This window comes from Falco cherrug, chromosome 13 (assembly GCF_023634085.1).
Source record: "Falco cherrug isolate bFalChe1 chromosome 13, bFalChe1.pri, whole genome shotgun sequence".
Classification (NCBI taxonomy): domain Eukaryota; kingdom Metazoa; phylum Chordata; class Aves; order Falconiformes; family Falconidae; genus Falco; species Falco cherrug.
Window position 1 is genome coordinate 20,281,497 of NC_073709.1, and position 22,694 is coordinate 20,304,190.

The following is a 22,694-nucleotide window of genomic DNA, read 5'->3' on the forward strand; positions in this document are numbered from 1 at the left end:
GACACTAACTCCTGAAAGTAGTGTTTTATCTCACAAGACACAGAATTTTCGTTCTATGAATTTGTCCAGTATCTTTCACTTAAGCTTTGCAGCTCTTCCAAAATGATAAAAGCAGATCCCATTTCGTCTGACATAACCTTGCATAGAAGTCCTTTGAAAAATACTTGTTTGAAAACCCCCTGTAACCACTCCCCAAGAGAATCCAGAAGCCACCCGGAAAAGGCCAGAAAAAACAGTATTTCTGTATTTACAGGCCAGATGAACTTCCAAGATGATCACTTTGCTAAGTTTTAAAAGCAGGTGCTGATGCAATCACTAGTTAATGCCAATTCATGGTCCAGAAAAGCTTTTTCTGTTGCAAATTCCTAGTCAATCTGCATGTAGACAAATCAGGACAGAAGCAGGAAACGCTCATCAGTGAAGTCCTCAGTAATCCCAATCAGTCTTTAAACCTAGACATCACAGCAAAAGAGAGCTTCAAAAATATTTTTGAAGAAAGAAAAATAAGATATTTCGGGGTACGTGACCTTGCAGACATTAAAAATGAAGTACAGCAGCACCGATTAAGCATGCAACGAAGTGCATGGTGGACATTACAGATGACCTGGAGGAGGAGCTAAACACAAAAAGGAGGCGCAGTCACGCTAAAATGCAAATGCCACTTGTCTTTTGATTAGCAGAGAAGCAGCTAGTTTGGAATATAAAACGGTACAAGCAAACCATAGGGCAGCCAGGTCTGTACAGCAACAGTCTGAATAAACGCGAGTAGGACAAGATCAGATGGGCACACAGAGAAAGGGCTTACAAAGATGCATGAGACCCCGGGAGGAGTTTCAGCTGCATAAACTACATACTTACCTGGATTATACTGCAAGAGTTCAGTGACCTGGGTTCGTTCCTGTGATTTTTGTCAAACCGCTTTCACCTCTGGGAGCATCCCATGCAGCTGCTCACCTGCAGCAGGGGAGCTACCACCCTCTGACTTCATTTTTATTTTAAAGCTAAGAAACAACTATAAAAAGCTAAAAGCAACATACCTTCAACAGACAATCCTTAAATCCATAATCTGCTTTTTAACTTAATGAAATTCAAATACTTGAAAGCTAAAACTGCTTGGCACTCTAGCTTTTTTGCCAGAATAGACCTGATACCTAACGTTAGGCAGCACTGGTTTTTGCTGTATCTTCCAGAACTAAAAACTGCCCACTAAAGCTTGGCTCAGTGCTGTAACTAATCTTGAGATCCTATTGATTTTGGTTTCCATTGCAAATCTTTAAAGTGCCAAAGAAAAATGATTACATTTCTGGGGCTAATTTTGCCTATAAGATTTAAGCAGGTGATTACGGCTGACAGTATAAGAAAGCTCGCAGATGAAGCGATTGACTTAACCCCACTTTGCAGCTGACACCAAGGAGCTACCCAGCACCGTTAGCCTGTGATGTGCTAAAAGAATTGGCATTTTACCCGTTTCAAGTGTATAGTTTGTTTTGATTTGGGTGTTGATTGGGGTTTTGTTGTTGTTGTTGTTAACTCTTTCACCTGAATAGCAACATCAGCATCAGATTCACCTAAGGGCCATGACAAGGATGAATATTTTGGCCAAGTCCTAGAACGGTTTGTATGCAGGCTCAAATAAGCACATGAAGATCGTGAAGAACATGAAGCACATGAAGTGAAAGTGTATTAAGAGGAGACTTTTATTGTAGTTAACATCTCATATGAGCCTTTTGAGAAGATCAGGATGACACCACTTACATTTGTATCCATTTCTTTATTCCCTATTCCATTAAACATGTTAATGAGGAACAGTTAAAACAAACCTTTATTTTGCTCAAGATTATCAGAGAGCAGATCTAAGAACTGACAGGGACTACTTAGTGTCTGTTACAGGAGAAGTCATAAAAATGAAAAGAATCAAGCTGAATTTGATGACTCAGAAAGGCCAGAGATGGAAGAGATACCCAATCATTGTTCTATAGAACTATCTTTATGTTAGTTACAGGATGGCAATACAATTAAGATAATTTTTTTAATATAAAAAGCATGTTAATTGACAAGTTATGGCAAATACGTCAACAAATTTTATCAAACATTCAGACTTCCCACGCTAAGAATACAAAGTTAACAAGCACAGTTATTTTTTTCCAGGCTGCTGAAATCTGAACAGTATTTTCATTAAACTAAAAACATTATTAGAATTTGGAACCCAGTGGATGTATGAATGGAAAGTCATGCTGATTTAGAGGCAAAAAAGGGGTCTTGGTTTTGTTGTAGCTGTGCAAACTATGGTCCTTCTCTTTGAAAAACCTATGTGCACAAACCCTATTACTTCAGGGAGACTATCCACATGATAAAAAAGCCTACACATGTAAGTGTTCACAGAGCCTGTGGAGTACAAGCACTCTTACCAGTGGAACAGGGTATTACAACTGCAGTTCATGAGAAATGCATGCAGGGGTTATGCGGTCAAAGCAGATCCAACAAAAAAGTTCAAAGAACTTAACAGAGCTCATAGACTCAAAAATTTACAGGTTGTTCTTAAACACACCTACTCCACGATAACACTGCCTATTCAGACAGGTTATTGCCATGCAGTATCAATAACACGGAGGATTTCATTTTCCTTTTCCACCCAGCTAAACAACTTCATTAGTAAGTTTTTTTTTAAAAAAAAAAACATCAGTAAAAAATTTAATAAGAGAGTGTAAACATTAGAGAAATTTCCATCCAAAACACGGCACAAAAGCAAACCTGTATAGGTCTAACTTCAGATCTTGAAGAAGCAAGTTAACTAAGAAGTCAAGTTCAATCTGAATTTTTAGACTTTAAACGAATACCCTCCCGTAGCTGGAATAAGACTCATCCCAGCTGAACTGGGGATGGATTTGCCCTAGTAACTCTAAATGTTGTTTGTGCTCTTCTGTCTCACAGAGAAGCCCACTTTGAGACTTCTGGCTTATTGTGACAATGCTGCATTCGCTATAGAACACACACAAATCCATCACTAAGACACCTCATAAATCCTATTTGGTTACCTTTGTATACAGAACACCTGCACCATCCTGAAAAATCCCTCTCAAGAAAATATAAAGCATATCACACTGTTTTAGCAATCCTTTATTGAAGATAACAAGTTGGTTATGTTCACTGTATTGTATGAAACATCACAATATCATACTGGGAAGGTACTATCAGTACAGGGTTGGACCAGAGCGGACAGTCTGAACAATAAACCATTTTGCATTCTTCATTCCCTATCTTTTAACAACCCCAAAAAAACCAGTAAAGGGACAAATACCTGTTAACATCATCATTTAGAACACTTTAACTTACAAGGCTAAAATCTAATGAATAAATAAAATATACTGTGGCAATAATCCTCTCTAGACCAAAAAAATCAGATACACAGTGAATCAAAATGATTGGGAAAGCTGGCCTTCGGCACCAGTATGAAAGAGCATGTGGTTTTTACAGACTCACCATGGGGATAAAGTTACAGAAAAACACCATGAATTCCATTTCACACAAAACCAGTTGATGACTGTCATTAGCTTAAAACTACACACAAGGGCAATTACATCCTCGCTGAAACACAGTTTAAACAAATAGGAAAATGTTTACAAGGCATCCACAGCATGTAAATCATGTACAGATGGATACATTCATTGTTTCCCCTCCCCAATAGCTTTTATTTTAGATAAATACTTTACTCTTCCCCGTTTTCAGCATTTACTGGACTCATTACATGCACAACTCAAAGAAGTCAGAAAAAAGTCAAGGTTATTGCAAAAATAGAATTAAACTAAGAATCTTCAAGTACCTTACATGACAGCCACTCTGTACCATGCCCATTGCTTATAAAATGAAAGGTCGTTGAACCCATGAAAATATCTCTAATATTTTCTTAATTTAAAATAGATAATTTTAAGTGTATTTATAGTAATCTCAAAGTGATAATTTGAACTTTGAAAATAATGCAAACAATTAAAAATTATACCCATATTACACAAGACTTCTGTCCGTATTTTAAGCTGAAAAAAAATCAAAAAACTATAGAAAACCACATATAGAACAAAAAAATAATCACAATTTACATTATAATAAAGGCAAAATTTCAGCATTTTTTAAAAAACCTGCAGCTGTGAGAGATGTCAAAGCAAGTCACTACTAACTATAAATTCATCAGTTTGGTTTGTAAAGATTTTCTCTAGCAAGAGTTTAAGGGTGTGTTGTACACATGCGTAAAATTCTTACTGTTTTTAGATGCCTAGAATCTTCATATATTATTGCCAAATACACTTATCTTCAAGCAAGCAGTAGGCAACGTATCACAATTTGGACACCGCAGGGAAACCTAACGGTCTGGTAATACAGGTAAAACTGGAAAATTAAAAAAAAACAAAAACAAAAAACAAAACACACATCTGATAGCGTATTGCCCAATTGAAATTACTTCCAAGCCACAGAGCTGCAAAGCCTTCCAACTCGTTAAAGTGAAATAAGTAATGTCTCAATTACTTGTACTCTCTCATGCTTGCGTGTTGCACGTTTCATTTCGCCACAGTGTATCTTCAGAGTACACCTACGATCCCACGTACCTCAGGTACATTACACCAATCTGCTGAGAGAATCACTCCTTCCTTCCTTAGGGCCAAAGTTCATTACAGATGTAATCAGTATGCCTGAGGCTGGTAAAAATACTGTAGTACAGGCAATGCTAAGAGTGGCAAGATCAGAAAACACAAAAATGAACAAATGATGGAAAATTCTAATATCTTTCTGCCCATTTCACAAAATGTTGGAAATCCACCAGAATTTTTCCCTTGTATTGAAGAAAACAGATTAAAAGTTTTTTTCCCCCTTTCAGAATCAAAAGCATTTTAGTAGATTTGTAAGGCTACCACGGATCTTCTAGATCTCCAGCACCCTACAGGAAAAGAAGAGGAGAAATATTACTACTCACCAATACAAATGAAAACATTTTTGTTGCACTTTGGATTGCAGTGGTATAATTAAGAATACAAGCTTTAGGACAGGCTACATATTCCTTTTTTCCATACTTGCCCACTTCCACCCACAAACATTCTCTGTTCTTCAACTTCATGAGGGAATTTACTTTTATAAAACACGAATCCAGTAAAGCTACTATAGCACAGACTTAAAAACAAGTATTAGCTAAAATTGTACTAAATCATAGCTATCAATAGATACCAATACATCTACGGACTACTTAAAAATAGCTGAAAAATACTAAGGAATTGGGCTCTTCAGGTATTCCTGGTCTGCAAGAAATTCCCAAAGGCTCTTTTTTGTTAAGGCAGTGAAATTTGTACCTATTCTGAACAAAGATATCTTCCTGCAAGTGTGATATTACGAACTGACCACTGATACAAGAATTCAATATTTAACTTATGAGCAGATTAGTTACCACCGCTGTGAATTCCCAGTATTATTACTGATCTACCCAAATGCACGTACACATCCACGGGTCTACACCAAAAGACACAGAAAAGATTTGGTAGGAAGTAAACTTAGGCAGAATAGCCAGGTTATTTATTTATTTATATGGCTGATGTTGAACTTGATCTTGAGAAATGTTGCCCAAATAGAACATTATAGTCAATGTGACAAACCCAAAGTTACTGAAATATTTGTAGAAACGAATGAACATCTTGAGTTATTATCAGAAGCTATGAAAAGTTTCAAGCCATGTCAGAATGGTAGCATTTCAAAGAAAGCTTAAAAGAGTCAATATGCATAGAGACATTATTCCACAGCATATTCTTTATTTTCACTTAAACACAAATTCTTAGAACTTGACACTAGGTACTAAATCTAAGTACATTTTCATTTCTGGATATAAGTTATGCTACAACCTGGGAAGTAATAATACAGTCATCTAGAAAAAATTATATTTATGATGAACAGTGGATACAATCTAAATTGGAAAAAATCAAACACGTTTCATGAAGATTAAGTGACAACCTGAAATGTAATAGCTTTTGTAACTTAGTTGTAATATAAACTATACACAATTCAAATACAAACATGCAGTAAAAGATGCTGGGGAACAAAAAAGACTGAAAGTTTTTTATAATTCAATTTGCACAAAAGATACAATTAAGATGTGAATTACTTTACAATTAGCAAACATATACCATCAGGATTACTATTTTTAAATGTTCTTAAAAGAAAAGGTTTGAAAATTTATTTTTGCATTAGCATGTTAGATTCCTATTGTTGGTGTCACAGGATTAAAAAAGAAATCAATCTCAAATGGGAAATGAACTGCTTGCTACACAACATAAGATGCAATTACTATAATACACTACAGTAGTTGAACTTCTAAGGAAGAAAGAGCTTTGTATAAACAATCTGTACAAATAACTGAAGTAAAACCAAACAGACTTTAGGATAGATGTGACAAATGTTGAGATATAAACAAAGGAAAATATGCCAAGTGAAGCGAAGCGTTAAATCCGCTATGTAAAACATTATGTCTGTTTCTCACTCATCTCATTCATCCCTGAATCTTCGTTTGAGCTCTGTATTTCAGCAAGGAGATTCCCAGATTCTGTGTGGGTGTCTGGTACGGGGTCACTGGGTCCAGCAAGAGTATCTGAAGTAGATGCTGCAGCTGATTCAGCAGTGCACTCTTCTCCCTGCATCTTAGCTAGCCTGTAACTAGTCAGCATCTCTTCCAGCAGGTGGCGGTAGTTCCCCCTATGATTAATTCTCATTTGCCTGAGCGCTTCCACCAATTTTCCCTGCGTTCCACTTTCCTCGGCATCGCCAGGGTCCTTTTTTTAAGATTCAAGACCCCAAAAAAATCAGTAATTAAACTAGAATATTTTCTAACGACATTTAAAAAAAAAAAACATTTTTCCTGATTGAGAAAACATCAGCTTTGCTCTATTTTAATATAAAAGACCTTATTAGCAACATACATCTTAGAAAAGTATCATCCATCTTTGTCTACTTAATACAACATAAAGATTTAAGAAATGGTATCTATTCAAACAGCATCTTTAATAATTTCAATTTATTATGAGCCTGCCAGTGTCAACATGGTACTTCCCATTAACTTCATCTTGATTCAAATTGTCTTTTGATGAACATAGCTGATATTCCCCACAACTTTGGTCAGCTGTCAGTGAAAATTTGAAATTTACGCTTCTTTAGCCATCAGATCAACATACTTCGTTGTGAATTTCTGCACAACCAATAGCAACACAGTTCCATGAAAAACTTAAGGAGAATGGATAACTCTACTGCTAGCAATTTAACTGAAGCATCACATCAAAATAAACGCTCAGAGTGTTTTAGGAAACAACCCCTGATTTTTGCATGCATGATGCTGCCGTAAAAGAAACTAGCAGCTACCTATCAGCACCAGGAGCGGCGGTGTTTGAAAAACATGAGATGCTATTTTTGGCAGATGTGTATTGCCTAGAAAAATTAATAGCTAAAACAGTTATTTAAAGTCAAATCTAACAACCTACAGCACAAAATCGAGTAAGCAGCGCCGATTAAGAAATGAAGGTCAACTCTGCAAACAACTATTTCGCCACAAGCCTCCAGCTGAAAAAAAATGGGGGTTTGTTGGGTGTTTTTTTATGTGACAAGACTCACACATCTGTTAGTGCTCTGACACTGGTACTAGGTATTTTAACTTTCAAAGTGCTAAAGGAGAACTGCTGCTTTAAGGGAATAGTACATTTTAATTATTAATATCTAGTAAGTTACCAAGCCAGACAAATGGAACTGTATCTCTGGAAGCTGGCAGATTTTGCAATACATTAGAGGCAAAATCCAGACTGCCTTGTTCTCATGCTGACCTCATTTAATTGTCGTCCAGTCCAAAAGCTTCACAAGCTACAAGTACTGCAGTCACTCATTTACAAGCTTAGTAGCAGTATTAAGACAGTATCTTGGGTTCAGTAAGATTTTGGATGTTGTAATTTTTCTTGAATAGAAGCCCCAAGACTCAATAGCACAGTTTAAGTTAAAAAGGGGACAATTTTAGCACAAAAATGAATGTTACTACATATAATAATATCCCTCTAAGCTTACTCTATTGCTTAGACAGATACTACTTCCACTGTGGTTTTCTGGTCTTAGTCTGAGATGTTTTGACCCCCATGTACTAGCATTTTCAGATTCAGAGAGCTCTTCAAGGGCCCAGTGAGGGGAAGCAAGTTAAAGAAGGTAGCGTTAATGTAAGACATGGGACTGGTTTAATGCCTCATGAGCACAAAGTCAGTGAAAACTCAGGGTATCAAGATAAGGCTACAGGTGTATCCTATCTCTTAGAAGTTTTGACAAAAAAAACCCAACCAAACCATTCCTCCATCCTATCAGTTTTGCTCCGAAGCTGACATTAGCAAACATACAGCCTGAATCTCCACATTTCACAAAACTTAGATTTTTAAAAATTCTTTTTGGCAGACTGAAGTGAATAGTTTTGCTGCCGTGCAACACTGCAGCGTAAAGGCAATAAGCAATATCATAGCAGCCCTGACTCCTAAACAATTCAAATGCTAGTAGGAGTCAAAGTAACAGTGGTGTTAGCATCTGATACTCAAACTCACACCCTGCTTTGTACCAGGTTTGATGGCAGGCTATTTTCTGCTTCCCCCGTCTCCCTCAGTGCTAGCAGACAAGAAACACCACAAACAACAGTGAGACAGAAACCGCCTCATATACTACACACTACATGTACACTATAACAGATTTCTCTCTAAGGATGTGTGGCTAGAACAGGTCCCTGAAAACTATGATTACTGTGCAAGTTAACTTTTGTCTTCCTTCATGTTCTAATTCACCTCAGCGCTACTGAGCATAAAAACAAGAGTAAGTTTGGGCTAGCTACATTGAACACGAGCATTCACGATTTTTACAGAAGTTCTGCTCTGTTAAATTATATATATAAAAAGGGCTACTACATATTAGGAACAGGATTTACAATGTTCAAGGGTGTAAGAATTTTGTCCGTTTACATTTTTTAAATTATCTGTAGCAGCCCTTAATCACATATTTGATTTAGCTACATGACTGGTTTCAAACACGACACTCAAAACACAGTTTTAAACAAATACCATTGAAACTATTAACACAGCCACTGTAACCTTAACATCGTTCCCTGTGTTTGAGGATACGTGTAGACCCAAGTAGCCTAACTGCAGAGTACCCTCCTAGTCTTCGGAACACATTAAAAAGAATGGTTGAAGAAGCAGAGCCATTAAAGAAAGAGTAATATTTTAACATGTTAATTAGAACAACAACTCAGTGGTATTGGAACATTAGTGGTAGCAACTATTTAGCTATGAAGAAGTTCTTTTAAATTCTCTTTAAAGATCTGAAAGCACCAGGTTCCAATATGTAAGATTTCTATGATTTTACTTGCACTTCTAAACGCACAAGCCACAACATCTTCAGCAGAAGTCTCTCTGCTCAAACACTGGCAATGTTGTTCTCTGTGAGCCCAAAGCAGGGCTCTCTCCAGCCCTGGATTTACAAAATACTCACACTCTACTGAGATACTTCAAAAAAACCAAACAAACCCAAAATCAAACCACCACAACATATGACTGCTATATGCTGAAGCCACACTAGTGATCTCTGAACACTACTGTAGTAAGGAATCTTTCACTTCTCACTCTCTACATAACAACTCCTTATTTAGGCTGTATGTTAAGGATTCTCAGAACACACACGTGAAGAATTGGAAGTTACTCTACAATCACCAGCTTGGATGACCAAAAAAAATTATAAAATCCAAGCAGAACACTACCTGACATCTTGAGCTTTGTTTTTACTCAGGACTGTGATCTAGAAGAAGATACCACCTTGGGCTGACTTATATACTAAGAACTTACTTACAAACCTATTATTATCCAGTTCACACTAACTCAGGGTAACTAGCTTAGATTGCTCAATACTAAAAAGTATATTCTTCAGGAGGAAGTAATTCTCAATGGCAAGTGTTAAATCTGTTTGGTTTGGGTAGTTTTTGTGGGTTTTGGTGTTTTTCAAAATTGTTACTCACGTGCATTAATATTTTAGTAACCAATTACATTATTAACTTGTCAAGGTAAAAAGAGTGGTTCTAGCCTTATACAAAATCATCAGATAGAAATGACTGTCACAGGCAGATTTTCCAGTTAGCAACAGCAGCATTCTGCACTGTGCCCACGCTCTAACAGCATACGTGCACCGTTGTTCTCTGCAGACTCAGCACCTGTGTCTGTAGCTCCTAATTTTTCATATGAAGACCCGCTCTTGCGTCACACTAGTTTAAATAGGGGCATTATTAGTTAGATTTCAGGCTCACTTGGAAATGTCATCATTGGTATGTTTCCTTCCTACCTTTGCTTCCTGTTTAAATGCGAGATGTGTAGCAACATTATCACAGTGTGTAGACATTGTGGAGAGTCTGATGTTGAGTAACTGAACACCTTCCTGCCATTTCACCCCACCTCCCCATCCCCCCAACCACTAGAGTATGCAGTTCAAAAGACTAAGAGATCACCACATACATACTTGGAACCAAGTAAAACTAGCAAGGAAGTCATGTTCTCATCACCTCAGAGATGTGATTCCAGTTAAATTAATAAACATCAATCCACTTAAAGAACAGTAAGATAACAATTCCTGCTTGCTGGGAAAGTGCAAACAGGAATTGCAACCTTCACCCAGTGGCACATCCTTCTCTCTCACTGCTCTGCGTGAGAATCGCTTAGGATGGAAAGCAAAGGTACTGACTGGGAAATGACATCTTGCCACAAGATCAAACTAAATTTTAATCCGGTGTACTTCAAACACATCATTCAAATCATTACCAACATTTTTATTAAATACTTTTGTAAACTTTGCCTTCTATTGGTAGAGTGGAGTATACGGCTCACATCTATTAAAGAAGCCAAATTAAAAGGACTCGAAACAACTAGCCAGGGATTCTAATAGCAATAAAGGTCAAAACTATTAATGGTAGTAAGGGTTACAACTATATTCTTATAAGAGTAACTTGCATATTTAGTTCAGTTACTTTGTTTTATTAAATTATAGTGGATGACATACAGAAATTTCTTGGAAGTAGCCAATACCCAAAAGGCTGCTGTATGTTAGAATTTTCAGCAAGCTTGTATGACTATTGAAAGTAAATTAGGACTTCGAAAAGATGCGTCATAAGTGCAACTATGGCACATGGTATTTCTAAAAAGTTACCATTAGATAAATTTTTTTCTCTTAAAAAAAATGACCAAACAACTTACAAAACCTATGCTACAATTTTCAAATAAACCACTTTCACCAGTAACTTTACCCCAAAAGCAGGAACAAAACTACGGCTAAACATGAAAAGTAGTAGCAGGCTAATAGAGGTGCAGAGTTTCCTGAAGGGCTAAAGAAGCTGAAAAGAGGACACTTTTGTCTAGCTTGTTTTGGGGGTAGTGTCGCACAATTTGTTGAAAGTTAAATCAAGAATGTACACTCATCACTTACAAACTAAAAAACAAACAAACAAACAACAAATCCTAAAAAATAAAAAAGTTAAATATACAAATAGAGAAGAAATCTCTTAACAGAACAGTGGTCCCTTCCACCTACACAAGCTTTCCAATTTAAGAGAATAAATCAAATGTAGGTAGTCAAGAGAAGATGAGAGTGGGAAAAACAAATGTGGCCATAGTCACAATCTCAAGGCGCACAACTCATCATTTCAATGTATTTAAAGTAAAAGTTGACATCTCCCCAACACCATTTATTCTAATGACTACCTAAGGACCTTGTAGCCATCTCAGAAGAGCAAAAATGTCAAAGGATTTACTAGAAGATGAATTGTACCTTCACAGATTAGTTCACAAAATACTAGCAGTTATGCTTGTTAGTTTTTAAGATTTCCAAAAACTTGTTTAAAAAAAAAAATCTAGCCACATTTGATATAAACACCAGTTACTACTCTTTATGCTAAAGAACCACCTATCAGGTTTAAAGTTATAGTAAATGATAGTTTTAACATACTATTTTAAATCCAGCTTATTAGGAACTGAGCAGAAGAATGTATGTCATTTTAGGAATCAGAACTGAGGTAAACTAAAGTCACTTCACACTTGCCTTAGACCACGGCACATAGGATATTCAAAGGTAGTGTAAACTCTAAAAAGGTAGTCAATATTATTCTTGTTATCTTTTAAATTCAGTGTACCAAGGTCTTCCACACTTACAGAAGACAACAAGAAGCATGCTTTCCGTTCTTGGACTATATTTCTGGTCAATAAACATCACAGCTAGTTAAGTAATTGATATGCTGACCATAATTTTTGACAATAATAAACTATAATTTATAAAAATGCTGCACTGTTGCCTCACAGGTTTGACTGACAAAGCAGTAGTCAATTAAATGTTTGAAAAGTCTTTCAGAATTGGGCGACAGCTTGCTGTCTTTTTGAGGATGAAATTCTGCATCAGATCCATCCAAAACAAGGTCAAAATGAACTGTATGCTACAATATTTTTTCGTGTTTATAACACTTCATTAGCAGTGATGTACATTTTTGCTTCATGTTTGACACTACTTTGATGTTCTCATTAATAAAGAGGTGTAGCAATCGAAATGGGAACTTACCCCCTCATTCTCTCTGTGTGGATTCAGCCTACTATACACAGCTTCAATAATATTACGCCTAAAAAAAAAGGAGAAGTTGTAAAAAAATTTAGCACAAAGTATTTCAAAACATTGAGAACTTAAAAAGGTCTGAGCACAGTAATAGTTTCAAAGCGTTTAAAGAATTTTGCCTTTAACCTGCCTCTTAAAAAAAGATGAAGACCACTCTCAGTGTCTATTCCCTTTCAATATGATGTTTGGGATTTTGCAGTACATCAGGTTTCGTAAAGATTAAGCGTGGCAAAACATTTTTTTATCTCCCCACAGTCTACCTCTTTACACCTTTGGAAGTTCCAGCCGCACAATCAGATTTTGCCAAGATAATGGTTAAATCTGTATTTTGCTTACTATAACAAAATTCTTCAGGTTTGCTGGTTTTCTTGCTTTATTTCTGGATGTAGAACTTGAAGACAGTTGGGATACAGGTTACTACTTGCCTAAGAACTTTTGAAGCGTGGTGCCCAGAGTACACAAACCTCTGAGGTGCGTTGTCCGGTGTCTATTCACATTGAAGAAATTAAAACCTAAATACCACTAGCTAGACTTTTTTCTGATAGTGCCATCTAAGGCCACACCTTCACAGGCAGGCAAAATAAGCACAAAAAGCTTTTTTAAAAAATAAAACCCATGGTACAAATAGACTTCTGAGAAGAAAAAAAAAGTTACGTCCCTACATCTTCACCTTGCACTAAGAACTGGGGAACGTTCAGATAAATATGATCAAAGTTATGGATAGCTTCAACAAAAAAAACTGCTACATGAACTAAGACCCTGAAGTCTGGAAACAGCCAAGATTATATATACAAATGATGCCTTACAGAACGTCAACCAACTGTTGACTCTTCCAAACAAAGAGCACAAGGGCATCAGATTAAAGACAGCAGCAAATGTCTCACAAATACATATTGATGACTCTTGATGCAACAGAACCATCTGCCCCAGAATATTAGGGATGCTAAAAGTTTCATGAGGCTCCTTCTGAATATATTTAACTTCATGGAAGAAAACTTTTAAAGTCACTAATCACAAACTATCTCAAGATCAGGAAGCACCTCAGCTGTAAGAAGCTGAAAACAAAAATAATACTGATAGGGGAAGTTTTATATTCTTCCCTAGGCATCTACATTCAACTGTCCTGTGGAGAAGACACAAAACTAGAACAATCCTTGGTCCGGTCCAGTATGATGAGGCTCTTAACATTCACACCATGGAAGCAAAAGCATATTCAAATCAGAAGAGTGCAGTTTTTGAATGGAATATTGCAAGTGTGGCCACTTCTGAGACAAAGCAATAAATCAGGTAGTCTCATAATCTAGTGTCCAGAATCAGAAAATATTGTTCCAGCCATGATCCTGCATTTAAAATAGTACCTACTAAAATACTCAGAGCTCCGGGAGAGGATTTGCGGACCAGTGAATGCAAGGGATAGTGCTTCAGATCTCATGACAACTACTAACCTGCAACACCGAAGAACGAAAAGACATTGTGCTATCATGTGTTCAAAAGCAATATACATCAATGATGAAATTGGCATTTAATCAAGACATACCACACCCAGACAAGAAGGCAGGCACAACAGATACACCTGAGAACTTGAGGCCTCAAGACACCCGTGTTAAGTAGTTTGTACTTGTTCACACACAAAGGTTTTGGGTTGTGTCTGAATGAGCTCCCAGAAGGAAGTTCCGAATTAATTTTTGAAAGTGTCGCTATTAATTTATGTCTGATATCAGAAGTCCTCTGAAGAACAACTTCTCCAAGGGCCTATCAGTTAAAGTCAATGCTTTACGAAGAAATCTAGAAGAGATGCACAGCTGAACTAGTATGGAATACATCAGCACTGATGGAAGATTTTCCTAGCGAAAAGAAATAATCTTTTTGCAGACACCGGAAAATGTTTTCTCCATTTTGTCCCACATTTATTGATGGTGGAATGGCATGATTTTGACCAAATGTCTGTACTGCAGAGAGCAATGGCACCTCACACCAATGTAATAGAAAACACCTAGACAGTTCAAGCAAGGCTGCCATAGAGCAACAGCCAGCCATTGCAGAGGGTTTAAATCAGACTTACAACTCGGGCCCTGGGGAATTTCTCTGCCTTTTCAATTGACTTTTCTTTCTTCAAGTGGTGTATTTATCCATGCCTTCCTTTCACGGGAAAACTCAGGAGCAAGATGTTCAGTGCAAGTATTAATGCCCAAGTGACACAGTGGCTCATGACTTTTGTTTTCTTCAGCGACCAGTGACCATTCTTTTGGCAGCATTTGAAGTTAGTGGGGGATCAGCGTCAAACAGAAGCCAGCCTTTGAAGAATAAGATTTTAAAGGATAAGACACCACCATTAAGTGCCTGCAGCAGAGTTGACACCTTTGGATCTCCAGTCTCGAAGAACAAGCCAGTAGGGACTTCTACACACGCGAGATGTTTGAAGTAAGCATACAAGACCAGTAGAAGCAGAGCTACTTTAAGGTTCCTAAGGTATGCAAACATACTCTAGTCCAGGTAACACAACATGGTATTTCTCCAGCTCGGACATACTAGTACCCAGGAGCACCTGCAACTGGTGCACAAACAAACTCTTCCTGCAACCTGTGAGACAGGACTTGGAGTTCAAACAGAAGGACAAAGTGTGAATTCTTCATGTCCTTGTAACATCAAAGGATAAGGATCTCAAGACAAAGAATGCTCTTTTGCTAGGACAAAAGTCTTAAGTTACATGGTATGTGGTTTTGGGTTGTATAGTTGTACTGTTTCAAAACTTCCATTCAGGAGCTCAATCCTGCAAGTAAAGTTAACTAAAATATATCACCGCCTGTCTCTGTCCCAAGTTTGAAGGACAAAACAAAACAAACAAACAAAAAAAATATTACTGAATACTGTATGATATTCCCTTAAAAGAAGCTGCAGGTACACGTCCTGAAGTCAGTTTTCTGTAAGACAGGACTTTTGAAAGTCAAAATGGAGAGAAAAGCATCGAAGGGCAAATTCTAAACCTAAGCCCAATAAAAATGTAACCTGGGTCACAATAAATTAAAACAGGATTTATATGCAAAGGTTCCAGAATAATAAAGCAGTACATGATGCAATTATTAACGAACAAAACAGCAAAACACACCAACTCATTCAGCAGTTGGGAGGCACTAAGAAGAATAGGCACACCACAACTTCTCTGAATGCCTAGAATGCACAAATGGAGAAAGAGGCCCAGAACATACAGGTAATTTTCAAGGCTAGAAAAAAAAAAAAATCACGGCAAACAGCGCTCATTAATAAGTGCATGCAATAAAAATACACATATACACAAACGTTCAGAGGATAAGACTTCATATTTTGAAAAATACAAAGATTTCAGAATCAACATGACCTAAGCCAGGGAGCAATAATGGGTCCCATTGTTTGGGGAATTCTATATGAACTGTTTATGCGAGCCTAAATTCTGTTAATGAAAATCCTTAAAATAAATGTTTTTAGAACATCACCATTAGTCTCCCCAGAAAACCAAATTTTGAAGGTTTATTCCAATTAAGTTTTAAAGGGCATATCCTAGTATAATATTCTTGCTTATTTAACATTCAGTTTAAGACTAAGCAAAGAAAAACAATTTTCCTTTGAGAATGTTTGCTGAACAAACAAGCATTGACCCAAACTTATAATAGACACTACACGGTGGAAGGAACATGACATCAGGAAAATTGAGCTGATATTTTGATATTCTGGTTACATTATTGATAGTTCTTAACAAACGTAAAGCAGTAAAAAGCCAAGACAAACTTTTTTTTTCTTTTTAAACTGGCCATATGGAAATAGTAAATTAGTACGTTATGTACCAGAAGATGATAAATCTGTTTCCCCTCACCATTCTGGAATGGGAACAGTCTCACAAACATTCATGTAGTACAAAAAGTAAACTAGCTTGAAATACAAAAAACATTTTTTCTTCGAGTATAGCTATTACAATAAGAAAGCCTTAAAACATTTATTTAGAAGTATTTGTTTCAGTGAACTACACAATTCAAGAAATTCCAATACTGTACTCACTTGCCAGCTAAGCCACCTCCTGGTGGTAAATTAGGGATATTCTCCGCAGTTAAAATACGAATAACATGAGCAAGATCAGGCATTCCTTCTTCACCCGATTTTTCCATAATTTCTATTTTAAAAACAGAAGAAGTCCTTAGATTACTGAATTAATACCACCCATTCCTTAAGACACTAAAATACAAAATGATATCACTTTAACAGAGACATTATGAAAAAGTTACATGTAAACAGGAAAACAGTCTTTACCTTTTAGGTAAACAGTCTTTGTACGGTAGAACAGAACTATCTAAACCCATAGCCTGTCCCTCCATTTTGCTTCTAGCTATCCTCTCTCAGAGAAACTCAGAAGCAGCCTGTGGACGGGATGAAATACCCTGGAGACAGCAGCCTGTTCACCTTCAAAAAGAGGACAGCTGGGAGCCTGTTTGTTACCTCTCCATTGCATTGCAACGCATACTCAGAAATTACATGCCATAAAGAAAATGCTTCCCAGGAATTCAGTCATTGTGAGTAACACCTTGTATTCTCAAAAGGCCTGAATCTCCAGTACATAAACACCAAGAGCATCATGCAATGAAGAGGAACATATAATGGCCCATTATCACTCAAGTGGCCAAAACAGACTATAGACCTAACAACAAATAATAATACGGTATTCCATTTTCAAAGCCTAAGTATCACACAAGTCCAGTGCTACCAAGTTCTGCCTTGGAAAAGGACTGCCTAAACTGAAGTCAGTCTTCACATGTTCTTATTCATCAAAGCTGCTATAAGGCAAAAGCATAAGAGCTGCAAATACATTCACACAGGCATAAAAATACCAGCTTCCACTCCTCAGCCTCTAGTCATTCACCTACTACCATGGCAGAAAAAGGTTCACCAAGTTATCTACAAACAGTAGTTGTATACACGTCACATTATTTTTTTCCTGAAAAGCAACTACATTAAGGAATGAAATGCCATTTCCTGTAGACATTGTTCAAGGTAAAAAATTCTTTGAGCCTCAGAACAAGAGAATTAAGAAGGAATCCTCTCAAATAACATCCTGAAAAAAACCTTCAGTCAGTTTGTATGTAAAGATAAATGACTGAATTTTTTACATCAATTGATTATATTCTGGATGTCTGATTTGGAGCCTGCAACTAAAGCCAGAAGCAGCTACAATTGAAGCTTCTTAAGTTAGTAAAGCACATCACCTACCTACTTTAAACACTGCATCCCAAGTTTCCTGGTATTTAAACCTCTCTTGACCTATCACTTACCTAAACAGCAAGTGATACGCAGGCTTCTCTCAGGACTACTAAACCCAAAGTGCTTGCAAGGTATTTGCTGACTCTGTATCAGGGAGATCTGTCGGAAAGCCCCCAAAAAGCAATTCTACTATTAAAATAGCTTTACTACCCTGTAACAAATAAGGCACTATGCTTCTAAGCCCCAACTTTAAGTCAGCATCGTATCTCTGCAGTGAATAAACTAGGTATACTAGTACTAGAAACAATTTAACATTCTTCCACAAAACTATCATCCATCCATGAAGAATGACTCATGGCTAGCAAAGGAAATGACAGCTGAGCATGTACACTTGAGTCTTAGGATTTTGATCATTTCTTCCATACACGTTCACACAAATCAGCCACAAGTCCTTGTCTACACTGTGTCCTTTTGTGCAGTTCTACCTAGTTAGAAGTAGAGTGTACCACTATAATTGTGCTGAGTCACATCTGATAGGAAACGTGCCCTATGCATACGCTGCTCTTTATACAAGAGCACACCTGGTTCTGTACATACTAAAAGTAGATGAATAGTAAAAATTTGTAAGATAGACTACAGAAGTAAGCAATCACTAAATACTAATGCAAGTGTAAGATTTTTATATCTTCTTAAAAGGAAATTAAAGCAATCACAACTAAGGATTGTTGTATACTTCTTGGTACTGGAAACTTTTACTTTATGGTATAGCCGCTTCTCAGGGAGTGCTGAAATGAACCACGAGCATCTTCTCGCCATTTCTAGGTGGTGTCAAGTCAGGAATTCTAGTGGAACTGACTATCTCCTTTTATTTCTCCTGATATTAGCGTGAATAACATCATCCAGAACATGTCCCTTTCTCTTCAAAAGAAAAAAAGCTTCCTAATAGAAAATCCGAGAATAAAGCAAATGACCAAGCATGACCTTTATTCGTTACACATCAGTTAGCAGATACACACTGTGGATTTGTTTGACAAAGGCCACTAGAGAAAGAAACCAAATGTTTTCAGAAACAGATTTATAGGCATTTACAAGGTTTTCACCTTTATCTCTGTACTAAGAATAACTCTGCAATTAGATTTTCCCTGAATGTGCAACACCACAATTGCAGAAACTTTTACATCTGGATTGCTAATGTAATTCAACCACTTAAAGAATTATTTCCTGATATCATCACATATGCAAATCCCTGAAGTCCACTACAAAGCCTACTACTTAATTCCTGAAATACTTTTCACTGAAAGCCTAACATATAACTCCAAGGTAAACATTCTGAAAATTCAGACAAATTTTTATTTCAATTTCATAAAATGCAAGCTCCCAACCAGACAGCATTACAAGTTTTCTGTATTCCAGTTTTCTGTGCTCCTTTGATTTCCAGCTATAAGATTATGACACATCAGTTTTATACACAGTATATATTGCATATATGTAAATGCACCAACCAACTATAACCAAGTATTCATCTGCTACAAAGACTGTTTAAGCCTATAAAGAACATATGCCCCTATTTATGATTGGGGGTGCTAGCTGAGTTTTGGTTTTGGTTTTTTTGTGTTTGTTTTTTTTTTTTGGGGGGGTGGGGGTAGGGGGTGGGTGTTGGTTGTGTTTTTGGTTTTTTTTAACTGCTAGTCTGATACGCTTTCAAATAAACTGAAACATATCACAGAACTGAATTGCCTACTGTGCCTAGTCTTCTCTTCCTGTGGCCAAGCTCCAGACCTCTAAAAAACCAAAGAAAAACTGAAAACAGAAAGTAGCTTTTGAAAGCGGCAGTAAGAAAAGACTGACCTAGCATAACTTGACTACTGTCCAACACACCTGCACTACTTTGGAAATTAACCAATTAAGTGACTCAAAACAGAAGCATGGCTGTGCTCTCACCATCATAAATGACTCAATCACAAGTTACTGACTACAGCATCGTACCTATTTCATAATGCTCTTGAACTGGCAGCTTTGGAATGCAGTTATACACATCCCATCAACCTCAAGACCCAAACTAGCAAAAGAGCTTTGGTATACAGTTCTTCCACTAAAAATCTCTGTAAACTATCACTTGCTGAGTTTGTTTTTTAATAACTCTGTTAAAACAAAAACTGTGTTTTGGTACTAAAATAATAATTCTCTTAACTCTGGAAATATCTTATGAAACTACTAACTCAACTCACTGCACAAATACACAGGATCTCAGCATTCTACTTAGGAACGTACAAAGACAGACTACAAATATTACAAGTGTAAGTATTAAACTGCTCTTGAACACAGATTTTAAAACAAACAAAAGCCTGCCTCAAACAATGCCTTCCTCTCCAAGCCAGAGCTTAAAATGCCCAAGCACAGCAGTGAAAAAAACCTGTTGTCTGAAAAGTTGGATGGGTTAGTCCAGTCAGTTTGAAATTCAAGGTCCACAAGAGAACAGAGAAAAGATTCTATGTTGAACAGTGTACTTTCATTAAGAACAAATACCACTGGTCTAACCAAAATTGCTTCAGGAAGTCCCACAGGATTTTATACTAAGTGCCAACGTTGCCTTGATTTAAATTAGTCACTTACTGAAAGATGAGATTATCCAAGAACTCATACACTGTATTTTTGACATCTCCATCTTTCCAACTTAGCAGTTCTAAGACAAGCTGATTTTTTTCACAATGTTATTTCTACAGGTATAAATAAAATTGTTATTGGCTATCAACCAACTGCACGTAACTTTTGAGCTGTTAATTTTTTAACAAATAAAAAAACCCATTGTTGTTCATGTTAAATTATTCTGTGCGAAGTCCAGTATTTCCCTTTTGAAAGGAAAAATCATCTAGCATGCTATTTTAAACATTAGTAAATCTGCTACAAATTCTCACTACATATAATTACTTGCTGTAACTGAACAGAGATTCTCGGACTTAGCTGCCTAGCTTACAATGTTCAGAGCTTCAAAACACATCAGAACTACAAACTATAACCAATACACTTCCCTGAAGACTACTATCCTAATATGTAAATTACATTCAGAATACATCTAAAGAAATACAAATCCTGTCTTTTGAAGATAACTGGAAGAGATGATCAAATCCGTATTATCAACATCACAACTTATCTACCAGGCGAAGTTTTTAGAATTAAGGGCAGTTTAAACACCTTTCAGGCACAGCGCTTCTACAAACTGCTTTCCAGACTACACAAGTCTACAGATGAACGCAAAACCGATTATCGCAGTTGTCCTTTCCTGATCAAAAAGATGTTACCACCTTCCCAAACTTTTCTGTACTACTCCAACACCCGAGATCATACTCTTCCCTTCTTTTTTAAACTAAACCTTAAGTAGTGTGCAGAAATACTTATGGATTGGAAGAATCCAGCATCTTCCCAAACAATCCTCCCCATGCTGCTTAGTGGTTCGAAACACTTGTTAAAGCTTCTCTGTATCATTCCTGAACTAGTAACACTCAAGACTAATGTAAGGTAAAAATTATAGTCCAGTATTTTATTCTTTTTTTTAAATTAAGGAAACAGAGTCAAAATGACAGTTTCTTGGAATTATGAATGCAAAAATTTATTAGAGAAAAAGTAAATATTTCAAGTTCTTTTGGAGTCTGTTTCCTTTATTTTCTCCACTTCTTGACAGCATTTCCTCTAACATGCTAACTCTCATTCCTTGCTAAATGCTTGACATTTAAATGCCTTGTATCCTGTCCAATTAGCAGAACATGGAATGACACTGGGAACTCATGCAGGGAAAAAAAAAAAATAATCAAGAAGTGCTGAAGAAACACGAGTCCAAGCTTTGAAGCAATTAATTTCTCTGGAGCAATTCAGTTAACATTTTGAGTCCAAATGGCTCTGCATCAGTTCAGACTGCAAACTCTTCACTTTAAGTGCATGTAGTATTTGTTAAATATGACAATATAGGTAAAATACATTTCTGCTAAGTTATTTTGATAGGTTAAAGTAGTAACTCAATTATGCTACAACACTGCATTGTTACTACCTCCTACCTCATTCTCAGTTAATAGGAAAGCTGTCAAATAACTTCTGATCAGAGTGTCTATTAATCTTCTTCACATTCACTTATGAAAGCAATAAAATACACCGCAGTTCCATATATTTTTCACCTATCTGCTAATTGAGAGACAAGCCACCAAGAAGCTGGGAATACTAACAAGTAACCACCGCGTGCACACCTGACTGCTATCAGTGAAGGTAACTGCTCCTGGCTCTCTCCCAGAGCCCATTAACAGCTCATGTACTCAGACACAGGAAGATAATAGGTATTTATCTTAACTACTGTCATCTAGGAAGGCTGGGCAGTAAGCCAACCAGTGAGAAACATGCCTAGAGTTAGCATATGAAGTGACCATTAGCGCTCTCTAATCTCAACAGAAACTACAAACAGGCAAGCCATTTTAATTTAGATCCCACTTAAGAGGGAAAGGCACCATACAGAAGAGCAGCACTTTCACAGAGAACTTGTATCATGGCCTGAAGGCCTTCTCATGTGTATTTAAAAATGAAGGTTTGTTACATCAACTGTCTGATTACTGGGACATTGAGCAAACACAAAAACATTTCTACATTTACCTCATTTGGTTAAGTAAGAGTGCAATTTGAAAAGCTATACAAAGAACATGAGTGATTTTTGCAGCTGTTCCACACAACTAAAAAAATTAAATGATACAGTATCTACAGTGTGATTTCTACCATGAAAATACGTTTGAGAATTTTTGATCCTGAAGTGGCAAAAC

At 36.8% G+C, this 22,694-nt stretch overlaps 1 protein-coding gene across 12 annotated transcripts in view; it reads right to left on the bottom strand.

The window, feature by feature from the left end:
- Positions 1–3,099: 3,099 nt before the first annotated feature.
- PPM1B (protein phosphatase, Mg2+/Mn2+ dependent 1B) overlaps positions 3,100–22,694 on the bottom strand; it is a 62,326-nt gene continuing 42,731 nt past the window's right edge. For 6 of the 12 annotated variants that reach the window (XM_055725439.1, XM_055725435.1, XM_055725436.1 and 3 more), the window contains 3 exons: positions 16,705–16,816; positions 12,625–12,682; positions 3,100–4,927 (listed from right to left, as the gene is read on the bottom strand). In XM_055725439.1, coding sequence (XP_055581414.1) covers positions 4,898–4,927; positions 12,625–12,682; positions 16,705–16,816 — 200 coding nt within the window. In that variant the 3' untranslated portion in view covers positions 3,100–4,897. Of the gene's footprint in view, positions 4,928–5,766; positions 6,801–12,624; positions 12,683–16,704; positions 16,817–22,694 lie in introns of those variants that run through there. The other 6 variants (XM_055725432.1, XM_055725428.1, XM_055725429.1 and 3 more) reach the window with 1 other exon arrangement.